Below are 25,562 nucleotides of genomic sequence, written 5' to 3'. Positions count from 1 at the left end.
TAAACACTAATGGATTCCCAATTACTTTTACCACCTCTTGGAATTTTCAAGTACCAGTTTCAAAGCAAAATATTTTTCAGACAGTGTACAACTTATGTTGTGGAATTTAGTTGCCACCACCTGTTTTTAGATTATAAAAGTGTAAATGTTCAACAGTAATAGGACTTGTTTTAGAAAAAAAAGGACTCATCAAGAGCTATTAACTGTAATGATACAGTTTTAATATCTGAATCAGAAGTTTGCTATTCTGCAGTTTCCTGGAGCATGTACAGGAGAAAGTATTTATCTTTACTTGCAGTGTTCCTGTGCTCTTTCCCTGAGCATTCATTATTGCCAAAAATAGATTCTGGGATAAATAGACTGAATGAAAGCAAATTATTTATTTATTTCTTTTGTTTTAACACACTCTTCGCTCCTTAAAAAAGATGTCTTAATCTTCACTCTTGGTTTTGTTTTGATTTGGTTTTTTTTGAGGGGGGGTCTGTATAAAAAGTTTGGAAGTGATTTTCGGATACTCTTTGGTGTAGGTCACAATGGAGAAGTAGAATTGAGGACACATGACATAATGCTGGTTGTTTTCTTAAAGCCACAAAACCAGTATAATGAACTTCAAAGTGATGAAATGCATATAGCAGTGTTGATGAGATAGAAAAATTAAAATGAGAAATAGTAATTATTAATCTTCTGCTCTTCAATTGTCTAGTCAACTGTTGTTAAACACAGATTTTCACAAATCCCTTAAAGATATTTCCTGATAACCTAATCATGACTTCTATGAATAATTTCTTTTCCACTTTTATTTTGGAAGGCCACAACTGTCCCAAATTTTTCCTACATGGGAGCACGGTTGTGTAACTATCTATCTCACCATCTTACCATTAGTCCACTAAGTGGGAATTTCCGACAATTGTTACTTCAAAGGTTAGTATCAGTGTGTCATTTTAAGCCCATTACTTTCTCAGATTGTCTTCCTCTTTTATATGTAACTCTTAACATAGCATGCATATTTAAAATAGAAATTTAGATTGAGGATTACTAAAGCACAGGTACATACTAGATATCTAACACATATATTTTAAAATTTTTATATTTTTAACATGAAAATAGGACTCCGTTTGGGGTTCTATAGGCTCCTTTGAATTGAGTATATTAGACTAATACCAAGTTACAGGGTAAATTTGAAAGGTAGTCAACTTTAAATGTATACTAAATGCGTGTAAATGTACTGTCCTTGTCCTTTGACTTTTGCCAGGACTTATTTCATTGTGTTTTTTCTTTAATTACTTTTCTGTCTGGAGTTGCTGTGTAAGGTTTATTCGTTGGTTTGCTAACTGACTTTACAACTATGAAGTAGATGTATAAAATCTAAAAGGATAAATTTCTTCAATTTTCAGTTACTACAGAATTTGGGGGATTAATGTTTAATAATGATTGGACTTCATAGTTGACAAAAATGCAACATTTTTAAATGGATATATTTCCTTTTAAATCTTACTGTATGACACTTGAAGGAATAGTACACTTTAATGCTACAGAATTCTTTAGAAATTAATCTTTTTTCCTTTAAGGACTTTTGACTGACCCTGAGATGAGCTCAGTTGGTTAGAGCATGGTGCTAATAACACCAAGGTTGTGGGTTCAATCCCCATTCATTTAACAGTTGGACTCGATGATCCTCGTGGGTCCCTTCCAACTCAGAATATTCTGTGAAATCTGGCTTTCTAAGCTCCAGACTTGCTTCTTATTTTAAGTTCCACTTAGTCCACCTATGTTTAGGAGTAAAGGCATGATAAACTTAAAAGAACACAGTTGTTCAATACTAAAAAATTACCTCAGTGTGATGTTATCTTAATCCTCACTACATTTATATCTAAATTATGCTTCTGTCACTTAAAATAGTAAGGTAAAGAATTTATCAAATAAGTGTAAAGGCATCTAAGACAATGTGGGCAGCACCCTGAAAGGGAGAAAATGTCTTTCAGAGTACACCTACTTTATTTCTGTTGATGTTTGTCTGTCCATGTTAAACTTCCTGGACCCATATTCTAATATATAAACTGTGTAATTGTCTTTTAATTTTTACACGTTGCAATTTACTCTATTACATTTTTCTGTCTCGGATATCTCAGAACAAAATCTGCATTGTCTTTGTAAAGCCCTCTCACTTCCTTCACAAATCGGACTTCCTAGTATTCAGCATTTAATAGTTCTAATGCAGTGAATAAGTTCTTAGCATTCTATTAAATAAGTAGCATGTTGCATATGTTGAGTTGTCTACAGATTATATGATTTTTGGTTTACCATTTTCAGGTGTCAAACAGAGTATGAAAATAGAGATGAAGCTGACAAAGGAGATGAGACTGCTCGAAAACAATTTCATGCCTTTGTGTTGTTCTTAGCTGAACTTTACCTTAACCTAGAGGTAAGAAGAAAGTTGCATGTCAGATGGTTCTTCATTGATTTTTGTCGTGTTTAGGTAAACACTAAAATGGAGTATCATTTGAGGTGTGGGGTTTTTTTGCTTTTGTTTTTTTTAAAGGGAAAGGAGAATAAAGTCAAAGAACTTTAGAACAGTTTCATTATAATACGTGTCTAAGAAACAGATAAACAAAAAAGGACAAGATCATCAGAAGAGAAATGAATAAAGATTAAAAAAGAAGTATAAGAATTTATAAAAAGAACCAACCATAAGCCACCTTTGGAATTAAGCTTTTGGTATTTTCTTTTGTCTGGTAAAACTACCAGATTACTACACTTAACCAACATAGAAGCAGATCAGTATCAATAACCCATTTAATTCAGTATTCAGACACTAATAGGAGCTATTATCAAATGCTCGAGGAAGGCATGGGAATCTTCAAAATATGCAATTAAAAATGCAGACCTTGAAAGATATTTCTTCTGAAGTTTGAGTCCTTGGCTTATGGATGAAGCATGAAATCTTGAATTTAGATAATTTTTTTTTTCTGATATGTAAAAAAAAATGTATCTACACATAAAAGTCTTTGACTCTTATACCCACGAGTTCATTAAGTTCACTGACTGCTATAGTGTCCTTAAAATATATTTTTCTCTGAATTATTTCAAAGGTTTGATTTAAGCAGACACTATTAAAATGTTCTGGTGGCATGAGGAAAGAAAACTGAATCTTCCATTTTTGTTTATAAGTGTGCCTTAAAATCTAATTTTCCCATGCTCGAAGTAAAAAGAAAGCTTTCCAAAGGGTTTAGGGGAGGAGAAGTTGCCCAAATTGGAGTACCATTTATTTTTAAAGCATTTTTTCTAATTTTTAAATATATAAAGAGTGCCTACTAGAAGTAAGCTACTCTATAACTGCAGAGAATACATAATGTAGGATGGGAAAGAGCATGGGATTATGAGAATTTGGAATGATGTGGACTACTTGCCAGGCATTTTGCAGCTTTTATTAGCAATTTATTAGGAAAGAAACAAAATGATAGACGAACATCATTATGTATATGTCAGAATTGCAAGGATACTACTCTGTGTTCTAGAAATAGTTACAGTATTTGACATGTTCTTTCACCTGAAGAGCTCAACTATGTTAATCACAAACCAGATCACACAGCATTCAAGAGAGAAAATGAGACTAAATGAATTTCTAAAACTTAAGTCTTTTAAATGTAGTTTGGTTTTGTTTTTTTTTAAATATATTTTGCAGATTAAAGGAACAAAGGGACAGGTTAAACGACCAGAAATTCTTCAAGAAGGCCTTCGGGAATTACTAAATGTGCTCTTCTCTAATCCTGTTGATAATAATTTGATGTGTGTAGTGAAACTGCTGAAGGTGAGACAGTAGTTTTAAAAGAAGAAAAAGAAAAAAGTTTTTTAGGGTTTTTTTAATATATCATCATAGTCCTGAATGAAAGAGGGGAGCTCATGAGCACTACTTTTTTATATAATAATATGTAGATCATAATATATTTTAATTACAAATACTAAGATACTTTGTTTTTTTCTTCTTGAGATTTTTTTTTATCTAAGTAAGAATAGAGTACATGACAGGTGATGGTGGAAAGTGAAGGAAAGAAGATATGGTCATATATAGTTCCTGCTGGTGAACTGTTGGGGAAAAAAAATAAGAAAAAAAAATCAAGTGAAAGTCTACTTCTTTGTGCCACAGGCTAGAGTGGATTTCTGGGCCACAAATTCAAGATCCAGGCTACTAGAGGTAGTCACATCACACAATTCCTTCTGTAGGTCAGTACTATAGCATGGGGTTAACAGCTCTAATTAAATGAAGTAATATAGAGAGATTTCTGATTATGGGTAATTAGAAATTCAAAATTTATTAGGTAAAAGGAGGGAGGGAGTGTTTTTTGTATCTTAATCAGCATGAAAATTATTGGAGTTATGCAAGTGCCTAACATTCAAGAATATCTAGCTCATATGCTTCCATGCCCTGCGCATGCTTTAACTGGATGCCTCAAAAGAGAAATGAGCAATGCATAAAGTCAGTGGGTTATATTTCTGAAACACATAAAGTGTAGGTGAAAGTGTCTTATGAAAGTATTTCTTGTTGGAAAGGTGAGAATTTTTGCATATTTAAATAAAGTGCTTGAAGATCGGGAAGAGAAAGTGGAGAGGCTTGAGATAATGGGAAGAGTGTTGTTTTGTTTTTTTACCAAAAAACCCTACTAGACAAGGAAAGGTATGCAGGGAGCATTATGTTTCTTTTTGAGACAAGGATGTCTCCATACGTTTGGGAGCAGTGGAGGAAACAAAACTGTAAATGAGGAAATATTTATGGGGGTTTATGCATTACATGATTAGTGGAGCAAGCTGTACTTTTTTCTTAGTACCATTATGAAATTGAACAAACAAAAAAAAGTAGCGTACTACTCTAAAAATCAAATGCAAGTCTGTTTGTGTACATATAAGAGCAGTAGAATTGAAGCCAAGGTGCAAAGGAGTAAGCAGTCCCTTTAGCTCTCCCTTTTCCACTTCTGGTGTGGGAGACAACTGTAATCAATTTGAAGCAGTTAGGGTTTATCACTTGAGGGGCTTTTTTTTGTTTGGGTGGGTTTTTTTCAGCAAAAGGTTTGTTATATCACTTATTTCCTACTGTATTGTCTGCAACATTACTACAGTAGAAATATATTTCTCTTTCACGATGAAGACAAACCTCTTTGCTCTTAAGTTTTGCTTAGGAAAAAAATGCTAGGCTCTATGCGGGGAGAAATTTGTCTTTACAAGCCATAGTTATACTCATAGTTGAGAAAACAATTTTAGGAATGAAGGTCAAAAGCTAAACAGTATTTTCTTGGAGTTTTTATTCTGTCTTTTTGTGGTTGGTCAGATTGTTTTTCTTCATTCTCTCCTCTTCTGACTCTTCTATCTTAAATTCTGGGAGCTTCTTTTCATATGGTGAATAAAAGAGAAGTTTTACATCCTCCAATTTAAACCCTTCAAATGAAGTTCGTGTATTTATGCAAGTTGCTTCAGAACAAATGTGAGGTTATGTTCAAGGAGTATATTCACTCCTGGCGTCAATCCTTCTTTAGAAAGTACTTCCCTGAGGCAAGGCCCACTGAAGGACCTTTCAAAAAGACAGTACACAAATCGGGAATCAGTGCTGCTGTGTGTAAGATCCCAGGCTCGCCCCATGAGCTCATCAAAGGGGTTTTATGCCAAAAGGGTAAGGCCCCAAAACCCACACAACAGATTTATTAAAGGATGTTAGACTCCAAGCCCTGGGAGCTGCCACCTCACGGGCTTGGCTAGGAGTTTTACTTTATTATATAGATATAGAGTTCTTTAATACCTTGAGATAGCATCAAGAGAATAAGCCACGGGCTTGTTCCCAAGGGATTTCTTTCTTTATTTAGGGGAGCAAATAAGGGAACTTGGCCAAAGTTCAAAAGGACACCACACAAGCTAGACAAAAACGTTCCACCACAATACTGACTCAGCATATACTATTAATCCATGACCCTTAAGTCAAAATCCATCAAATCCACAACACTTAAGATCCAATCCCTCCAGCTCCAAACCACCCTAAGCATCAAGAAAGGAGCAAAGAAAGAGAAGCAGAGGGAGCAAGAAGAAAGAAGGAGAAAGAAGGAGAGATAACTACCACTGAAACCTTATAGAAGACCAGCTCTCACAAGTCCAGTGGCAGGGCCACGACACGAGGCAAACACATGCCTATGGTTTTATCTGCTCTGGTCCCTATGGCCAACCCCTCCAGGTGGGGTCTTTGACCCACCAGCCACTCTGGGGTTCCAGGCCAGGGTGAGGGGCAGTGTTCTCACTGTCCCTGCCAATCTGAGCTGGATTAGGGGCTGCAGGAGGTGTGGTGTGTTATAGTTTTCCCAGGCTGTTTGTGACTTACACCTACTCCGGGGCTTCCCCATGTAGGCTCCAGGGGCCTGCCATGAGGGATACAATGCCACCCCACCTCCGTGAGGTTTTACCCATCTCTTCCCCCTCCACACACACACATACACTCCCCACAAGGTGGTTCTGACCCAATAATAACTGATCTGGTGTCTAACAAAGGGTCCTTAGGTTCTTTTATACCCTGAGGCCATGCATGGGAAAAACACGATGTTTTCAGGAGGTCAAAATAACACACACTGGCAAACTTTAGAAAATAAGGGAAATTGGCAAAAGTTTAAATCAAACATTCAATCGATATAAAGCATTTCTCAAAGCACTGACTTAGCAAATTCCAACCCATCCAGGTTTAAGTTACCCAAATATCAAGAAAAGGAAATTAGGAGAAGAAGAAGTAAAGAGAGAGAGAAAGAGAATTATAGCTACCACCTTAGATCCAGCATAGAACCAACTCCCATAAATCCAAGAACAATAGGGCCACGACCTGTGGGGGACCTAGTGATATTGATTTTATTTGCTCTGGACTCCTGTGACCACCCCCCTCCAGGTGGGGCTTCTGGTCTGCCATCCATTTGGGATCTGGGTTAGGGGCTCCAGGGGATGTGGTGTGGGGTTTCAGGTGTGCCAATGGCTAATAGCCATTCTGGGCTGGACTAGAGGCTCCAGGGGTAGGGGGATATGTCCCACCTTGGCAGAACTTGCCCTGTCCCCCCCCCCCCATACTTCAGTTGTTTCAAGCCATTGATAATTTATTTCAGTCTCACACTGTGTTTTATGATTGTTCTTCAAAGAAGATGTAGGGCTCACTATTTCTGTGAATATTCACAGCAATATTTATTTAGCTTCATTGTCCATTCCAGAATAAAAGGCAATTTGTGGGTGGGTGTGGGTTGTTTGTTTGTTGTGGGAGGGGGGGTGATGTTTTGTTTGTGTTCTGATATCTCAAAATATCTACAAATGTCGAAGTGTGTTTGTAGATAGACTGGGCTACCTTATGAAAACTTGGATTCACTACTGAAGCAATAGATGACTCCTGTTGTCCTTTCCATTTAATATAGTGATAGATACAGGTTTTTCACCTATTTGCTTTGCAATATATTTAATTAAACCTTCTTGGAGCTGTTATCTGATTACCTAGGATCAGTGCAGAACCACAATAGAAAACTGGGAATATGAAACAAGTGCTGACCAACATGCTTGCTTTTATCTTTGCATTTTATTCCTTCATATCATCAGATGCCATTCCAAGCATTTTTAGATCATATAGTATTTATGCTGAGTAGATTAGGAATTGCTATTAAGTTTGACTATAGTGGCAAAATTATTTTTTTCTAGTTTAACTCATCTCCTACTCTGCAATTATTGGACAATGTGTTAAGTACCTATTCTTAACAGAAAAGGCTTTCATCCATAGCAGTTCTAGACTGCTGCTAAAGCTTTCTCAGCAACAGCTTCAGTCTCACAGATTTTATGTATTAAAACTCAAGTTGGCTTGGTCAGATAATTCTTGGCTCCTCTTTATATATACCCAGGTGAAATTCTCTGGCATGTCTGATGCTAGGTATGTTGACTGAAGTCTTTCTAAAGCTTACTAACCTATTGTTATTATCAGGTAAGCCTGTGGCATCATCTGCAAAAAAATGGTCTCTTTTTTCATAGCATATATTTAAAGCAATTAAGATCTGTCACTGTTGGAATGGACATGACACTGAATATCCACTAGAAAGGTTTATTGAAGAGAATAGAAGAGAGCGAGCTTGCACTTTTACAGCTCCTTTTATACATTTCTTAGGCAGAGGTATTCTTTACAGATAGGTTAATTTCAAACACAGGAACACAATCTCATGACTGAGACAAGTCCTGTCTTTAGGCAAGAAAGAAGCCATATCGGTAACCCCCATCCCTTAAACACATTATCTAATCCAAAAAACCCTGTGTCCTGAGTAACCTTTCGAGTTTCTTCCTGTAACCTCACAATCTGTTTATAAATCGATTCAGAATGGTCAGATAAATTCATACAACACATTCCTTCAAACTCCTGACAGCCATGTCCATGAACCAAAAGCAGAAAATCAATAGCAGCTCTATTTTGTAAAGTAGCATGACGAACACTATCAACATCTGTGGCTAATTGATATAAAATTTGAGATGTTTGTTTGACTTGTTTTGTAACCCAGCAGGCTAACTTGTTCAAAGTCCCTAATGCTTTCGCGGCAGCTGCTTGAGGCACAAAAAAGGAGGCAGCTATTTCCCCACGACTCCACAGGTTAACAGAATTGTCACACTTAGAATTAATAGTTAAGGCACATTTAACACGAGAGTGGCTAAATAGATGGGTGTGGTTAAGAAGCACTTTCTGAGAAGGTGTTAACAGTCCTAGACGACCTATGGTACAAGGTCCCCCTGTTATTTTTTCGGGAATTCCTGGCCAGGCTCTGTCTCCACATATGGGAAACAGGCCAGAGGGCAATTGTCTCACAACATTGACCCCTGGGGCAGGATCAATTTTATCGTGCCCTAGGTGTTGGCACCAATTAGAATGATTCTGATAGAAAGGTACGCTAGGGGCTACATCTTGTGGGACCGTTGTATCATCGTCATATAACTCATAATCAAACCTATGGTTAAAGAAAACACAGCTCTCAGCCATTAAACTCCCTAAAATGTCTAATTCTTGAGGTGGCAAAGCATGTGGGAGAGAATGATCCCTCAAATCCCAATTGTCCGTACACTGTCGCATAACTTTGCAAAAAGACTTCATTAGGGGTCTAAGGCCGGCCGCTATAAGGCTGGCCTCACTGCCATTTAACGGAACCCCTACGAGTCAGGTATGAAAAGGCTGCTCGGGTTGTGCAAGCAAGGCACAAAAGGTGGTTTGGTTCAAGGCCTTCATCAGGGTGACCCAGATATTGCGCTCCTTCCATGGGCTAATTCGGTCCAGCTCCTCTTCGTAGGATGCATCAGCAGTGATCATCCCGATGCAGAACAGGACGCACACACCGTGCAGGAACCCAGCGTGGCCCTTCATCTGTGGAGACACAAGCATAACCTCGTCCCCAAGTTAATAATTCCCCAGAAATGTCCCATTGCCCTGTCTGCAAGTTTTTTACCTGCACTTTGGCCCCGGAGGAAACAGTTGAATTTCGTGTCAAAGACGCGAAATGGCGAACTATGGGAGGTTCCTGAAAACCTTCTGCAATATGCAAAAAGTTAAGCACATATGTTACCTTATTTAATCTTGCCTCAGGGGATTCACCCGTCATTCCCCCTTTCTGTTTTTGAAGGAAATGTTTGAGAGTCCCATGAGCACGTTCAACAATACTTTGGCCTGTAGGAGAAGGAGGGATGCCCGTAACATGCGTAACACCCCATTGCTGCAGAAACAGTGAAATCCTATTTGATTTATAAGCTGGGCCATTGTCGGTCTTAAGTTGACTGGGAACTCCGCATAAAGCAAATGCCCGTTGCCAGTGGCGGATCACATCTTGAGGGGACTCTCCAGTATGGGTGGTAGCAACGATGACCTGTGAAAAGTTATCAATAGAAACATGAACATATTTAAGATGGCCAAATTCTTGAATGTGGGTTACATTAGATTGCCAAATTTGCAGGACCTGGAGCCCTCGTGGGTTGGTGCCATAAAAAACAGGAACATGATAATCCTGGCAATTGGGGCAGGAAGCAACAATGGATCGTGCATCACCTGCTGAAAGTTGAAATTGTTTCAGCAGGGCTCGAAAACCTTGATGGAAAAATGGTGGGATTCAACAACCTATTGATGCAGATTCGGAACTGGACCTAATGCTACTGCAGAAACTAATTGGTCTGCTCGTGCATTACCTTTGGTGAAAAATCCTGGAAGAGAAGTATGGCTCCTCATATGTAGAATATAATAAGGATGCGAGCGTTTCTGAATGGTCAACCACAAAAACTTCAGAACACCAAACAAAAGGGCATTAGATACATCCCCTAAAACAGCCTTGTCAAGTCTTTGAACTAAACCAGCTACATAAGCAGAATCAGTAACAATATTTACAGCATCATTAAAATGTTGAAAGGCTAACAAAACAGCACGCAGTTCCACAACCTGTGGAGAGCCTTCTTGTTGCTCTACAGTGTGATGCCATTGTGAATTAGCATACCACACCATGGCAGCTTTTCCTGTTTTTCCTGATCCATCTGTAAAAACGGTGGGACCGGACACGGGGGCCTGTGAACTGAGTTGGTTTTGAGCAAATGATATTTGACTTGCCAGTTTCAACAATGGATGAGAAGGGAGATGATAAGTAATTTGCCCAGTAAAATTCATCAGCACTGCCTGCAGCGCCAAGCTGTTGGCCAGACACCACTCAAAGTACTCAGCTTGGACTGGCACAACAATGCGTGCCGGGTCTCTTGCCAGCAATCACCTTAATGATTACTTGAGCCAATAGCAAACCTGGGGCAGTTTTCTTGCTACAGAATGACAAAAAGGCCCATTCCAGTAGATGAAGGGGATCGTTCCACTTCTCATTCCACTGAGCAATCATGGCAGTAAGGATCAATTCATCAATCACAACAAAAACTTGAACTTCAACAGAGAAATCGATACGCCATACATGTTTATTCTGAATTCCTTGCTCCACCAACTCAATAACCCTTTTTGTGTCTCGCATCAAATGACGAGGTGTAGATGGGTCAGTATCACCCTTTAAGAGCTCAAATAGAGGTGCTAACTGGGAGGAGGAGAGGCCTAGATAAGGTCTCACCCAATGTAGGAGGCATGTCATAGGGGCAGGGGAATCAAGGGACATGTGCAGGGACAGACAACCCCATTGGTTAGAAGGTCACATGGTTTTAGGGAATAAAAGGAAGCGCCAAATTTGAAATAAACCTCTTTGATTTCCACCTCAGAAGAGTGTACATCATTCTTTATCGTATAATGACCGCAACGCTACAACCCAATTGATCACGCCAGCCAATTTCTGCACATCATTCAGGTTCTTGATTTCAAAATTTATAGCAATGGGTTGGGGTTGCACTGTGCGATCAAGGACCTTCAGTCCTAAATACAACCATGGAGACTGGCATTGCACCTTTTCCGGGGCAACAACAAGGCCGAATTGTTGTAAGGACTTCCATTGAATTTAAGATTTGAGTTTGTGAGAAATAGGAACCCAGTCGGGCAATTTCCAATCAGAATTTTATTATATGATAAAAGCAAATTCAGCACTGGGTGATCAGGGAAGGGGTTCAACAACTTCCAACGCCTGTCACACCCAAAGAAGACATTTGTTCTACATTTATTTCCAGCTACTACATGAATATTCATTATACATAAGTATAAACATTACACATTGTTAGGTACATGAGTATAAACATTACACATTGTTAGGTCAGACATTCCACAGATATTTCTTAACAAGAATGTTATCTATAAGCATCCATAATATATTGTTAAATCAGACTTTCAGCAGATGTTCTCTTGTTATCTATACAAAGTTATAAATTTTAAGAAAGGTGTTATTATCTAGCTAACTAAACAAAATTCTCTCATTATAAATCCTACACAAGGTAAAAGGGAGGTAACTTGTTTTATCTCTTTATAGGGGCCCAATTAAGTTTTACGACTTGTTTTTCTTTTCTCTCCAGGTCATATTGACCTTACACTGTTTTCTCTTAATTAGCTCGAATCATTTTCTCAGTTTATCACAATCCCTCCTCTCTTTCTATAAAATTATTGATTTGAGTTTTTTACTCTAATCTGGACAATATTAATTTGACATTTTCTTCATCCCGGGAAGGTGGAGTTCTGGTGACTAACAGTACTTTGGCACTTTCAGCCGTCTTTGGATCTATCGGCATTGTTGATATTTGCATTCCTTGTACTACAGAAACTATCAATCTAATGAAACATGGGATTAAACATGGTAAAAATATTATACTGGCCAACGCGCATAATAGAAAGAATCCTACTTTCTTCCACCAAGCTGTTCCTAACAAGTTATCCCACCATTGGCTGTCGAGCATGGAGTTCCATTTTTGTACAGGTACATGAGTCAGTTTTCTGATATCCTTTGCAATATCCATAACTGCCTGTCTATTATCATCAATTTGTAAACAACAATCTGAAGTGCTGAATTTACCACACACCCCCCCTTCCTCATCTAACAGATAATCTAAGGCGAACCTATTCTGGTAGACAGCTGCTCGAGTTTTTGATTGCTGACTTGTGATTAGATCCAGAGTTTGAATTGTCTTATTGGCTACTATTTCCATGACTGCCTGAAGGCGGATAATTCTATTTAGCAGGTATATGGGCCCTAAGTAGCAATGATTCGTTCAGGAGGCCATTCATCATCGTACCACTTTTGGGTTCCTCCAATGTCATCCCTTTTTTCTCGGCGTCTGGTTCCATAATCATCATACAAAGGTACACCTAAACTCATACCTTTTTGGGGGGGCAGTAAGAAGAACCCCGGTTGGATTATACCTAGTGTACAGACTCCTCTCCAGTCTTTAGGGAGCTGTGTATATGCTCGCTTTCCACATATCCAAAATAATCCTTCCGGAGCTACCCATTCTAAATCGGTACTACTTGCTTGGTCCCAATATATTTTTAATTCTTTTATGCTCTCAAAAGAGTTTTTCAAATTTGTTTCATTACACCACCAGCTTTGAGCTTCATCATGCCAAATACAATCTGCAGTCATATTGTTAGTCCAATATCCTAATGGTTTTTTTGGCCACCAGTATTCTCCTGTGGTATTTATTATTTTCACTGATAGGCATGGGGACTCTCCTACTTTAGTTTTATATGTTTCCCTCCCTCTCCGTTCAATGCATTCTTGCCCAATTATGTCAGAAATTAAAATCCAACCTTGGGGCCTAGATTCTGATGCTTTCTGGGAGTGATTCCATTTTAAAATTTCCCATGGGGTGAGACCAGTACCTTTCCAAGGCCACTCTTCTGTCATCAAAGGTCCACTACAAATCCAGCACTTAGGTAAATTTAAGGTTTGAATAATATGTTCCATTAGATCAATATATAGGTTAGTTCCATAACCCGGGAGTTGCCAATCTTCTCCTAGTTTGTCTTTTAATTTCTGGTATAAGTCACCTGTGTTGGAAGGCTTTCCTTGTGTGGTTTCTTTTAATGTAGTTTGCACCCTCTGTTTTATTATTTCCTCCCTTTTCATGTCCTGCATTCCACCACCGTCAGAAATGTCCCAATGGCCTTCTTGAGTGAAACAAATCCATTCCTCTCCCTTAGGACAACTAAGTCCCAACCTGGTTCCCCCTTTTCCTAAATTTTTTGCTACCCATAGTTGCCAAGAACCCGTGTTGCAAGTGTTCAGTTGTCTAGAGTCATAGCAGACTTTGTTGACAAATGAGTGGTAGCTTAAGCTTTGAATCATATGGCCTCTATATCGTGTAATTTGGTAGCATTTTGTACACTTGTCAGACAGGACGTGAGCCCAAAAGCAGCAGAGTATCCAAAAGGGTCCAGCATAACTTAAGCCTCCACGGCCCATGCCCAAAAGGGGTTGCATCCTGTGGCTGGCTGTCAGTGGCAGGTTCAGAGGTTAACCTGGTCTTGCCCCTTTTAGATTTTCTAATTTAATTAAGGTCCAGTTTTTACATTTCCAGGTAAAGGTTCACTTTATCTCACAACAACGGATTCTGTCAACAAAATTATTATTCCCACTAATTAATCAATATATAAATTGTTAGCCATTGTGACATTCTTTACATGGGGTCTATAAAGTTAAAGTCATCCAGCGGGCAGTCAATTTGGGCTGTTTCTCCAGAAAATTTCATCACACTGTATCTTAATGCTGCATACCAGTCAGTTTCAAATATTTCCCAATTTACTGGTAATAACAATTCCCACCCACAGAACAGCTTATTTATCTGTACTGACTCCAATTGGGGTTGATCTCCTTGCGTGTCACGACACTCAGGGCAATGTATATTAAAGGCCACACAGGACCATTTACGGTGACAGTGCCTACACTGACACTCTACCCAACCATCATGCTGAGCCCACGGATGTTTTATACAGCGTATGCGATCTGGTGGTGGGGGTCCAGGAGTTAGGGGATCTTCTTTTTCAAGGTCACAAGCTAACACAAGGATTGGGTTAACTAAATGATTAGTAAAATATGCACCTGCCCCTCCACTCTGCCAGGGGATGGCTCCTTCTTTCCAGGAAACAAACCGCTGTCTCCTAAGAATTTGTCCTGGGGTCAATTGAAACCAAGATCTCAGGCTAGGTTTTATACAGAAACTTTCAGGAAATACCTCTCGGGCCTTTAAGTCTCTGTTCTGGGGATAACTCATTCCAGCCTTCGATATGTCTTCTCCATTCAGGTGATGAATTCATAAAGGTCTTTTTTGGAGTTTAAGTCGTAGGTCCCCAGGCGTTGACGACACAGTCCACTCTTTCAGGGGTGATGGAGCAACAGGTCCCTTCACTCTGGTCGCGTGTGTCCACCCTCATTCTGCTGTTCACTGCGGTCTCTGTCGTGAGCAGTACCTGGAAGGGACCTTCCCAAAATGGGGTTAAAGAAGTTTCTTTCCATCTCTTTATTAGGACCCAATCCCCAGGGTTTATTTTATGTACCTTGAAATCTAATGGTGCTGTTTGGGTTAAGGCTCCTAGCTCTCTTATTTCTGTCAACCTTTTTACAAGTGTTTGTATGTATGGTCATAATTTGGCATCAATATTGCTATAGTCACCTACTGCATCCTTTAGCCAGATATAAGGCATTCCATAAAGCATTTCATATGGTGATAGACCGAGGTCTGTCCTGGGTTGGGTTCGAATACGCAGTAAGGCCAGGGGTAAACATTTAACCCATGACATCTGAGTTTCAATCATCAATTTAGTTAGGGCTTGTTTCAGAGTCTGGTTCATTCGCTCAACTCTCCCTGAACTTTGGGGGTGCCAGGGAGTATGGTGTTTCCACGTGATTCCTAACGCAATTGTTATTCCTTTAAGTATTTTTGAGGTGAAATGAGTTCCTCTGTCTGAATCTATGCTATATACCATTCCGTATCTAGGAATTATATTTTCAAGTAGTACTTCGATTACAAAATTTGTTGTAGCCCTTCCAGTAGGTATTGCTTCCACCCAGTGGGTCAGATGGTCCATTATTACTAGTAGATATTTCCATCTATTCACAGGTGGGAGTTCTGTGAAATCCACCTGTATTCGCTCGAAGAGTCGGTATGCTATATCCCTTCCCCCTACAGGAGTATTTCTCATAACCTTTTTATTCACTCTTTGACATGTCAAGCAGTGGCTGGTAACTTGCTTAGCGATTTCAAAAATTCCTATACACCCATAACATTGTAAAAACTGATCACAGAGAGCTCGTGTTCCCCAGTGAGTAGTTTGATGTAATTTCATTAATATTGATTGTGCTATTGGTTTTGAAACCATTTTTCTCCCATCTGCTAAGATCCATACCCCCCCTTCTTGCTTCTTTGCCCCTATTCGTGTTAGTTCTCTCTCTTCCCTCTCTGAAAATACTGGTATTTCTAAGTTCTCAGGCTGTTGTAAGTTTAATATATGCAACTTAATTATTTCCCCTTTTTCAGCTGCGTCTTTGGCCACTTCATCTGCTAAATTATTTCCTCGGATTATGAATGATATTCCCTTTTGATGTCCTTTTACATATACTACTGCTATTTCTAGGGGTTTCCTTAAAGCTTCTAATACTTGATTTATCAACTCTTCGTGTATTAGTGATTTACCTCTCGTGCTTATTAACCCTCTTTCTTTCCAAATTTTCCCAAATGTGTGCACAACTCCATAACAATATTTTGAATCTGTAAAAATTGTTCCTTTTTTTCCTGTCAATAATTCAAGAGCCCGGTAGAGGGCATACAACTCACACGCTTGTGCTGACCAGGCTGAACTAAGCTTTCCTGATTCTGCAATTGTCATATTATTCCCATTGATGACTGCATATCCAGAAATTCTCTTCCCATCTTTGTATCGGGAGGAGCCATCAACAAAATATTTTTCTCCGTTTTCTAATTCCACCTCTTCTAAATCTTCTCTGACTTTGGTTTGTAATTGTATTAGATCTGAACAGTCATGTTCCAGTATTTGAGTCAGTTCACTTGGTTCCCCATATAAAAATTGTACTGGATTTTGATTGTTAGTTACTAGTAGTTCTAAGTCTGGACTATGGATTAATATAGCTTAATATTTTAAAATGCGGGCATCTGTTAGCCATTTTTCTACTTTTTGATTCAGTAGTGCTCGTACAGCGTGGGGGGTGAAAACTGTAATTTTTCCTCCAAAGGTGATTTTACGGCTTTCTTCCACTAATATAGCAGTGGCTGCGACAGCTTGCACACACACGGGCCAACTTCTGCTGACAGGGTCTAGTAATTTTGACAGATACGCTACTGGCTTTCGATGTCCTCCTTTTTCTTGGGTTAATATTCCATAAGCAATTCCTTGTTCTACATTTACAAACAACTGAAAGGGTTGCTTCAGTTCAGGGAGTGTTAGAACTGGAGCTCTGGTTAGAGCTCTTTTAATTTCCTCTAGCTTTTCACTATCTTTGTCATTCCACTTCACCACTTCTTGGGTAAGCTTTTCATATAAAAACTTCACTACTCCACTATAACCCTCAATCCACAATCTGCAGTATGATAATAATCCCAGTAACCTTCTTATATCCCTTTTGGTTTTTGGGGGAGCTAGGGTCAATATTCCTCTCACTCTTTCAGCATCTAATCTTTTGGTTCCCTTATCTAACCAGTGACCTAAATATTTTACCTTTTGTTCTACAAATTGTAACTTCTTCTTGGAAACTTTTAATCCTTTTTCCCCCAGGAAGTTTAAGAGTTTTATTGTGATTTCTCTGACTCCCTCTTCACTTTCTCCAGCAATTAATAAATCATCCACATATTGTATAACCTCTATTCCTGGAGGTTTAGGGAATTCTAATAGTATCTTTTCTAGGACCTGTCCAAACAGGTTTGGAGGTTCTGTGAACCCCTGAGGAAGAACTGTCCATCTTAATTGTTGTTTCCTCCGTGTTTGCAGATCTTCCCATTCAAAGGCGAAGATATTTCTGCTTTCTTCATCTAGTGGGCAGGACCAAAATGTGTCTTTCAAATCGAGAACACTATATCACATGTAATTAGGAGGAATATGACTCAAAAGGGTGTATGGGTTAGGAACTACAGGAAATCGGGCAATTGTTCTTTTATTTACTTCCCTTAAGTCTTGGACTAGCCTAAAGGTACCATCCCCCTTTTTTACTGGAAGTATAGGGGTGTTATGAGGGGACATACAGACTTCTAAAGTTCCATTTGTCAACAATTTGTCTATAATGGGTTTAAGTTTTGTTCTTCCTTCTTGAGAAATAGGATATTGTTTTATTTGTATTGGGTGGTTGGAATCAATGATTTCTATTTTTATGGAGTCTATCTTTAATTTTCCCACTTGGTCTTCTGAGGCCCACACGCTGGGGTTAATCTTTTCCTCATCTTCCTCTTTTAGAGTCATTATTTTAACTCTCATTTCTCCCTCTTCTGGCACAACTCCTATTCCCAGGGAAACCTGTAGGTCTCTCCCTAAAAGATTGCAACCTGCTTCAGGTACTAAAAGTAAATCTTACGGCGGATTGGGGATATTTGGGGAGACCTCCAGGCCTTATGCTGCTTTCTCCATTACCTGCGAAGTTAATGCCCTTCCCCCCACCCCTGCACGTGGCCCGGTGGCCCCGCAAGGAGCACACACAGACCACCTGGGAGGGACGGACGAAAGAGGAAGTTTATTGTGGGGTTTGGGTTTATAAGGCTTTTAGGAGGGTCAAAGGGGACCAATCACAAGTTCAGGGTCACACAAAAGAAACCATCAGGTAAGGGGTCAACAACCAATAGGAAGGGGTTAACAGGGGACCAATGGGACACCTCAGGACACCTTGGGTGGGAGACAATAGCTTCACAGGGGGGTGTTGGGAAGAGGGAGACAGTGACACTGCAGAAAATACACAAACATGTTGAGACATGTTTAAACTACAGTAAAAGCTTCTGTTTCCAAAGGGTTAGAGCTGTTTTCCTCACCAGTCCATCTCTGACAGGACTTTTTCCACACAGCATATGGCAAGTTCATTGCCACAAAATCTCCCACTGTAATCTTGGTTTCTCCCTCAATTTGAACTTGTTTTATTATAGGCACTGGGAGTCCTTCTCCTTTTGCTCCAATTATTCTAATTGTGTCTGTACTGCCTGTACAGCCTTGAGGAATTTTGATAATACATGATTTATCTGCACCGGTATATACTAGAAATTCATATTCTTCGTCCTGGGGGCCTAATCTCAGTTTTATCAAGGGCTTTTTATGATGTTTTTCTCCCAGGAAATAAAGCCCCTGACTCCCCTAATCTTTTTCAGCTTCCTCAAACAATTGTGCATCCTTTTGTCTCTTGGGGCAGTTTCTCTTCAGATGACCTTTTTCTCCACAATAATAACATGCAAGCTCCTGGCCCCTTGGGACAGTTTGTTGGGGTTTTTTCAGACCCCCCTTTTTCCTTTCTCCCTTAAAACTCTTCCTCTCATCTGACTTTACACCTTTATGTGATTCTCGGATGGCAGCTACTAATACTTTTGCCTTTGTTTTTGCTTTCTCATCATCTCTTCGCACATAGACTTTTTGTGCTTCTCTCAGTAAATCTTCAAGCCCTCGGTGCTGCCAACCTTCTAATTTTTCTAATTTTTTGCGGATATCGTCCCAGGAATTAGTTACAAAGTGGACCTTTAATACCACTTGTCCAGCTGTAGTTTCTGGGTCGATTCCTGAGTATTGCTGTAGATCTTTTCTTAATCTCTCTAGCCATGCACTCGGGGTTTCATCTTTTTCCTGCTGGCTTTTAAATGCTTTTGTGACATTCTGTCCACGAGGCACAGCTTCTTTAATTCCTCTTATTATTAAGGTGCGATAATCTGCCATGTGTTGTCGGTCTGCGGCAGAATTAGATTCCCAATTGGGAGGATTAACGGGCATTTTATTGTCCCCGGGGTGGCCCAATTGATTCTCCCTATCCCATATCCTTATCCCTGCTGTCCGTATCATCTGTCTCTCTTCCGGGTTGAATAGTATTCCCAGAATGGATTGCATTTCTCCCCAGGTAAATGTATTTGGTCCCAAACATTGATCTAGTTGTTCAGCTACTCCTAAGGGATCCTCTAATAACCTCCCCATCTCTTTCTTAAATGCCCAAACTTCACTTGAACTTAGGGGAGCATTTACAAACCCAATTCCCCCTCGCGCTCCCCCCAAAGGCACTTCCCTAAGTGGGTATAATTCTCTCGTTGAGCACACCCCTTCATTTTCCTCACTAGAGCTGTCCTGTTCTACTAAAAGGGCTCTAACTTCCCTTGGGGTGGTTCGTCTCTTCTTCCGAGTCTTAGGTTTTTCAGGATTTTCACTCTTATGATTTTGCAGGGTAGTGGAGTCTGCAGTTTAAGAAGTTTGTACAGGTGGGGAATAACTCACAGGCGCTGTGGGAACAGCAGCCGAGGGGGGCTGTAAAGAGGGTGATGAAAGGGTCTGTGGAGGGGGTTGTAAAAGGGGTTGCTGAGGGGTCTGTGGAGGGGGTTGTAAAAGGGGTTGCTGAGGGGGTGGATTATAGGGTGGAGGTAAATTGTCTAATGGCTCCCATTTGGTTTCTGTTACTTTCTTTTCAGCCTGCTTTTCTTTTGTCAACTTATAAACTTTAATAGGTTCTGGCCAAACTTCTTTCCAGTAAGCAGCATATTCACTCTCCTCAGAGTTTATCAGCTCCTTGCTGTTTACATAACTGTTGAGGGTTTGGCAGATCCAACCCTCAAATGATCCATACACAGTCCAAGAGATACCATCACTCCTTATTTTTTCTTTAGTCCACTCAATCATGCAGTACTTTTCTTTATTTTTAGTACTCTCCCTCTTTTCCCAGTTTAAGATCATTACCCCTAGAGGACTGTCTAAGGGTATATCAGGCAATGCCTGCCTGCTCCTTTCCTTCCTGGGGTAACATAATTTACTAATTCCCTGCCCCATATTCCTGAGGTCCCTTCTAAAGTTTTCCTACCTTCCCACCAATCCTCTGGGATCCCTTCTAGGATTTTTCACTGACTCAGTGGTCCTTCCTGAAAAACTCCCACCGATCCCAGAGGTCCACTCATCAATTCTTCCGCTTCGTCCCTTCACCTGCTGCACCCCTCGCGGGGAAACAGAAACGAGGTTAGAAGGACTCCGCTCTCGGGTCACAGCTACGCTGCGTCTCATTCATCATTCACTCCGACCTCTTTATCCGCCCCCCCGAAGTGATACTCACAGTCCGTTGTTCTCACTCGGGTCTTCCTGCACAAGAATTATGGGCTTTTTGCTACAGCACTCCAGGAGCTTTTTAATTCCTTGCTTTTGTCATATGCATGCGTTACCCTTGGTCCTTGTTAAAATATTAGACCTGTGAATAGGCCGCTGAAAAACAGCGGGCGCGCTCCTATCTCAGACGCTAAATATCTCCCAGAACACAAAGGGTATCACGTCGGGGTCACCAAGTTTTGTGAGAAATAGAAACCCAGTCGGGCAATTTCCAATCAGAATTTTATTATATGATAAAAGCAAATTCAGCGCTGGGTGATCAGGGAAGGGGTTCAACAACTCCCAACGCCTGTCACACCCAAAGAAGACATTTGTTCTACATTTATTTCCAGCTACTACATGAATATTCATTATACATAAGTATAAACATTACACATTGTTAGGTACGTGAGTATAAACATTACACATTGTTAGGTACGAGTATAAACATTACACATTGTTAGGTCAGACATTCCACAGATATTTCTTAACAAGAATGTTATCTATAAGCATCCATAATATATTGTTAAATCAGACTTTCAGCAGATGTTCTCTTGTTATCTATACAAAGTTATAAATTTTAAGAAAGGTGCTGTTATCTAGCTAACTAAACAAAATTCTCTCATTATAAATCCTACACAAGGTAAAAGGGAGGTAACTTGTTTTATCTCTTTATAGGGGCCCAATTAAGTTTTTCTTTTCTCTCCAGGTCATATTGACCTTACACTGTTTTCTCTTAATTAGCTCGAATCATTTTCTCAGTTTATCACAAGGTGATGGAGCAGCTAAAAGAATATCATCCATATAATGGTAACAAAAACAGCTAGGAAAACATTCTCTGATGGGACTTAAGGTTTGGACCACAAATCACTGGCATATGGCGGGAGAATTTTTCATCCCTTGAGGAAGTACTTTCCAATGGTATCACTGTGTAGGTTCTGCATGATTCACAGACGGGACAGTAAAGGTAAATTTTTCCATGTCATTCTGGTCTAAGGGGATGGTAAAAAAACAATCCTTAAGATCCATGACAATGATTTCCCCAATGCATAGGAATCATGGCTGAGGAAGGCAAACCAGGTTGTAGTGCACCCATGGTGGCCATAACAGCATTGATCTGTCGCAAATCATGCAGTAACTGCCATTTCCCTGATTTCTTTTTTATAACAAACACAGGAGTGTTCCAGGGACTGTTGGAAGGTTCAATATGGCCTGCTCTTAATTGTTCTGCTACCAATAGATGCAGGGCTTCAAGTTTCTCTTGATTGAGGGGCCACTGGCCTACCCATATTGGTTTGTCAGTCAGCCATTTGAGGGCTAATGTGGGTCCCTTCACGCCCTGCAACACAGTGGCCCCTGTTGAAAATCCGTGGTGATGCGCACCCCCCATTGCGACAGACAGTCCCGGCCCCATAGATTTAGAGGTGCCGCTGAGACAAAAGGATGTACTGTTGCTATCTGCCCTTTAGGATTAGTAACAGTCACTGGTTGGGCAGCCATCAAGCTTTGTGTTAAACCCCCCAGACCCACCACACCTTGAATGGAAGAAATTACAGGCCAGGTGGGAGGCCAGTCCTTCTGTGAAATTATAGTGACGTCCACCCCAGTGTCCAGTAGCCCAGATACCTTAAGTTTTCCAGGCGTAGCGTTGTGTTGAGAGAGGATGCAAGTCATCAGTGGGCAGCTATCCATCAGTGTTTGGGTCCATAACACCTGTGGAGGTCCAAATTAACCTGTGCCCCGAGTCACCTGCTCAGTCCTAGGGACACAGCTCAGAAAAAGCACCAGTTGAGCAATTCAAGTTCCCTTTTCTATCATAACTGGGGGAGTAGGAGTAGATACCATGGCAGAAATCTGTCCCTCAAAGTCAGTATCAATTACTCCTACATGTATTAGAATACCCTGGAGAGTAGCACTAGATCTACCTATTAATAAGGCACTCAGTCCCCTCCCAATAGATCCCCATGCGTCCAAAGGGACTTAGTGCACTTGGTGCGTTGTTATAGTTACTGTGTCGGCAGTAGATACATCCATGCTGGCGGATCCACGGGTTTTTCCTGAAAACCGGTCACAAAGGCTTGCATGGGTGGATGGCTGGCAAAGGGATTGTTGGGAGACATGGGCAGGTACTTGTGTCCGCGCATGCCCGTTCCTGCCGTTTCCCTGGCCTGCAGGTAAAGGCTGGCCATCAAGGTGAGATCTAGATCAGCATTGTTTGGCAAAATGACCATTCTTCCCACAACGACGACACACAACCGTAACTGTTTCTGTTAAGACTTTGTTTGCCTTTATTTGGGCAGTCTGCCTTCAAATGCCCTTTCTGGTTACATGAAAAACATTTTTGATCGGAGGTTTTCACTGCTGCCATAGCAGTTGCAAGCGCAGCCATTTTATGGTCTATGGACCCCACCTTAGCACATGCTTGTATCATTGCATCAAGGGTAGGTTCTCCTGGCAATGCCTCTATTATTTTTTGACAGTCTGTATTGGCATTATCTCTGGCTAACTGGGTAACCAACAGCTTCTGCAACTGAGTATCAAAAACCTGTTTCTCTACAGCTGCTTGTAGCTTTTCCACAAACTGCAAGAATGGTTCCCGGGTACCTTGGCGTATGGTCGTGTACCTTGCTCTGGGTTCTGCTAACTCTGCAGCCCGCAATGATGTTTGCTGGCCTATAGATTTTACCTGCTCTAAAACTAATGGGTCCCACAGTGCCTGATGCTGTGGGTTAGAATAATTACCAGATCCTGTTAAAACATCAGCCCCATTACCAAATTGTACATCATCCTGTGGAAACTGTAAATTAGTTATGGCCTGGGCGTCTGCCAACTGCTGCCAAATAGTAGAAAATACATTGAATTGAACAGGTCGAAACATTACTTGTGCAAGAATTTTTACATCATAGGGTGTAACTTCATCCATAGTAATAAGGCGCAGCAATTGCATCACTGCAGGTGAGTTAGGGCCATATTTAGCCACACGTTTGTAAATCCTGAATAACTTTCCAGGCCCAGTGTCGGTGTTCATCTGCAACTCCTCTACCTGGATCTCCTTGCACCACTGGAAAGGCCATAGGATCATCAGTTGTAGTATTAGGACTGCCCTCAGCAAGTTGCCTACCATAAGGGCTTGTTGCTTTATTTTCTGCCAAAATTTAACTGGATCCTTAGGCTGAAGGGTAACTCGGGAGAGGGGAAACTCCCACTGTCAGAGTATCTGCCGTTTTCCAGGTTCTCGGCGACATACCAGCCCTCCCGACTCGAGTCTATCTGCAGTACTTTTCCAGGGGGCAGGGAAACTGGTTTCCGTCCTGACGTCTCCCCTGTTATGGGGTCACCCCCATCCCAGTTTTCTTGAGGAAGGGGGGGTAGTAATTTGATCCCACTGGTACACAATCCCCTCGGGGCGATTCCCCCTCCTTCTCATTTTCTTCCTCCTCATCGGAGGGGGGCGGTGGTGCTACAGGAAGGATAGACTGAGCCGGCGCCTTATAAGTTCAGTTGCTGATTGCTACCGACCCTCTCCCATACATGCCGTCCTTGTCCTCCCCCCAAAGGGTAGACCTATACCAGGGTTGAGGTGGTTTGCTCTTTCTTGAGTCCCCTGCAGGTGCCTTATCTTTTGCAGAAGAAGACTGAACATTCTGTTGAGGAGGCGCAGGAGGGGGAGGCAAGGAGCCTACAGGGGTATCGGCAGAAGGCACCTCGCAGGTTTAGGATCAGAAGGTTCCATCTTATCTTTAACAGTCTGTGTTTTAAGATCTTTTACTGTTTCATATAACAGCCGTCAAGTTGGAAGAAGGGAGGCAGCAACCTTTTCTCCCCTGGCCACAGCATCAAAGAGCTTATCACCAATTTCTTTCCAGATAGAAACACTAAAAGCGGTAATAGTATCTGCTTCATATCCCTGGCCCTTGCTCCAAAGCAACATCCTTCGCAAAGCCAGTTTGTCTAACTTCGCCCCCCATTTAAGCAGGATAGATTTCCACATTGATACAACACTAGTTTCCTCTTTGCTAAGAGTCGTCCTCATGTCTCTCAGTGGCTCACCTGGTCCAGATGTCTTTCATCTAGGCCAGCCTCTGGCAACTTCTCCGTTGCTCTCAAAAGCTGCACCGAGCTCCGTTCCCGCGGCTGCCCCCACGCCGCCCGTATCGGCTTTTCTGCCATCCAGATTTCCACGTAGATGCAGTACCACATCGGAGTCACCAGATGTCGCTGTTGGAACGGACACGACATTGAATATCCACTAGAAAGGTTTATTGAAGAGAATAGAAGAGAGCGAGCTTGCACTTTTACAGCTCTTTTTATACATTTCTTAGGTACGGGTATTCTTTACAGATAGGTTAATTTCAAACACAGCAACACAATCTCATGGTTGATAGGTTGACTCTTTCAATGTTACTTTCCCACAGTCTCTCTGCACATCTGTTCAGTTATCTTTTTATGTTTATGTCTTGCTCAGTTACTTTACCCAAAACAAGTTCTTGTTTCTTACGGACAGCTTTCCTCCTGGTGCTTTTCCCTTCTTTCAGGGTACATCGATATGTCATCAGGGCTAATGCCTTCATTCTCAATCACATTCTCATTCCATGTCAGGGTCTCGGTCCAGCCGAAATTCCCCACAAAGATCTAACAAATGCTGTTAGTCCTTTCAACAGGAATTCAGAATGTTGAAATATTTTTGTGTCAATATGACCCAAGTAATAGTATGGTCAAATGCAATCTCCACGTCCCACTGATGCACAACTTCAGAAAGATGATGAAATGTAAGGCTTTTTTACAAGAAATCACCGCAATATTAAAAAAAATGCATTTTGTTGTAACGTGACTTTTTTTGCAG

General features: G+C 40.8%; 1 protein-coding gene across 2 annotated transcripts in view; it reads left to right on the top strand.

The window, feature by feature from the left end:
* The window catches only part of LOC135405824 (polyadenylate-binding protein-interacting protein 1-like), a 47,824-nt gene that overhangs the window by 18,377 nt on the left and 3,885 nt on the right, over positions 1-25,562 (top strand). For both annotated transcript variants that reach the window (XM_064640403.1, XM_064640402.1), the window contains 3 exons: positions 809-921; positions 2,311-2,422; positions 3,683-3,808. In XM_064640403.1, the coding sequence (XP_064496473.1) occupies positions 809-921; positions 2,311-2,422; positions 3,683-3,808 (351 nt within the window). The remainder of the gene's footprint in view (positions 1-808; positions 922-2,310; positions 2,423-3,682; positions 3,809-25,562) is intronic.

Source organism: Pseudopipra pipra, chromosome W, assembly GCF_036250125.1.
Source record: "Pseudopipra pipra isolate bDixPip1 chromosome W, bDixPip1.hap1, whole genome shotgun sequence".
NCBI classification, from domain to species: Eukaryota; Metazoa; Chordata; class Aves; order Passeriformes; family Pipridae; genus Pseudopipra; species Pseudopipra pipra.
The sequence above is the reverse complement of the archived record's forward strand: the minus strand, read 5'-3'. Positions and strand labels throughout refer to the sequence as shown.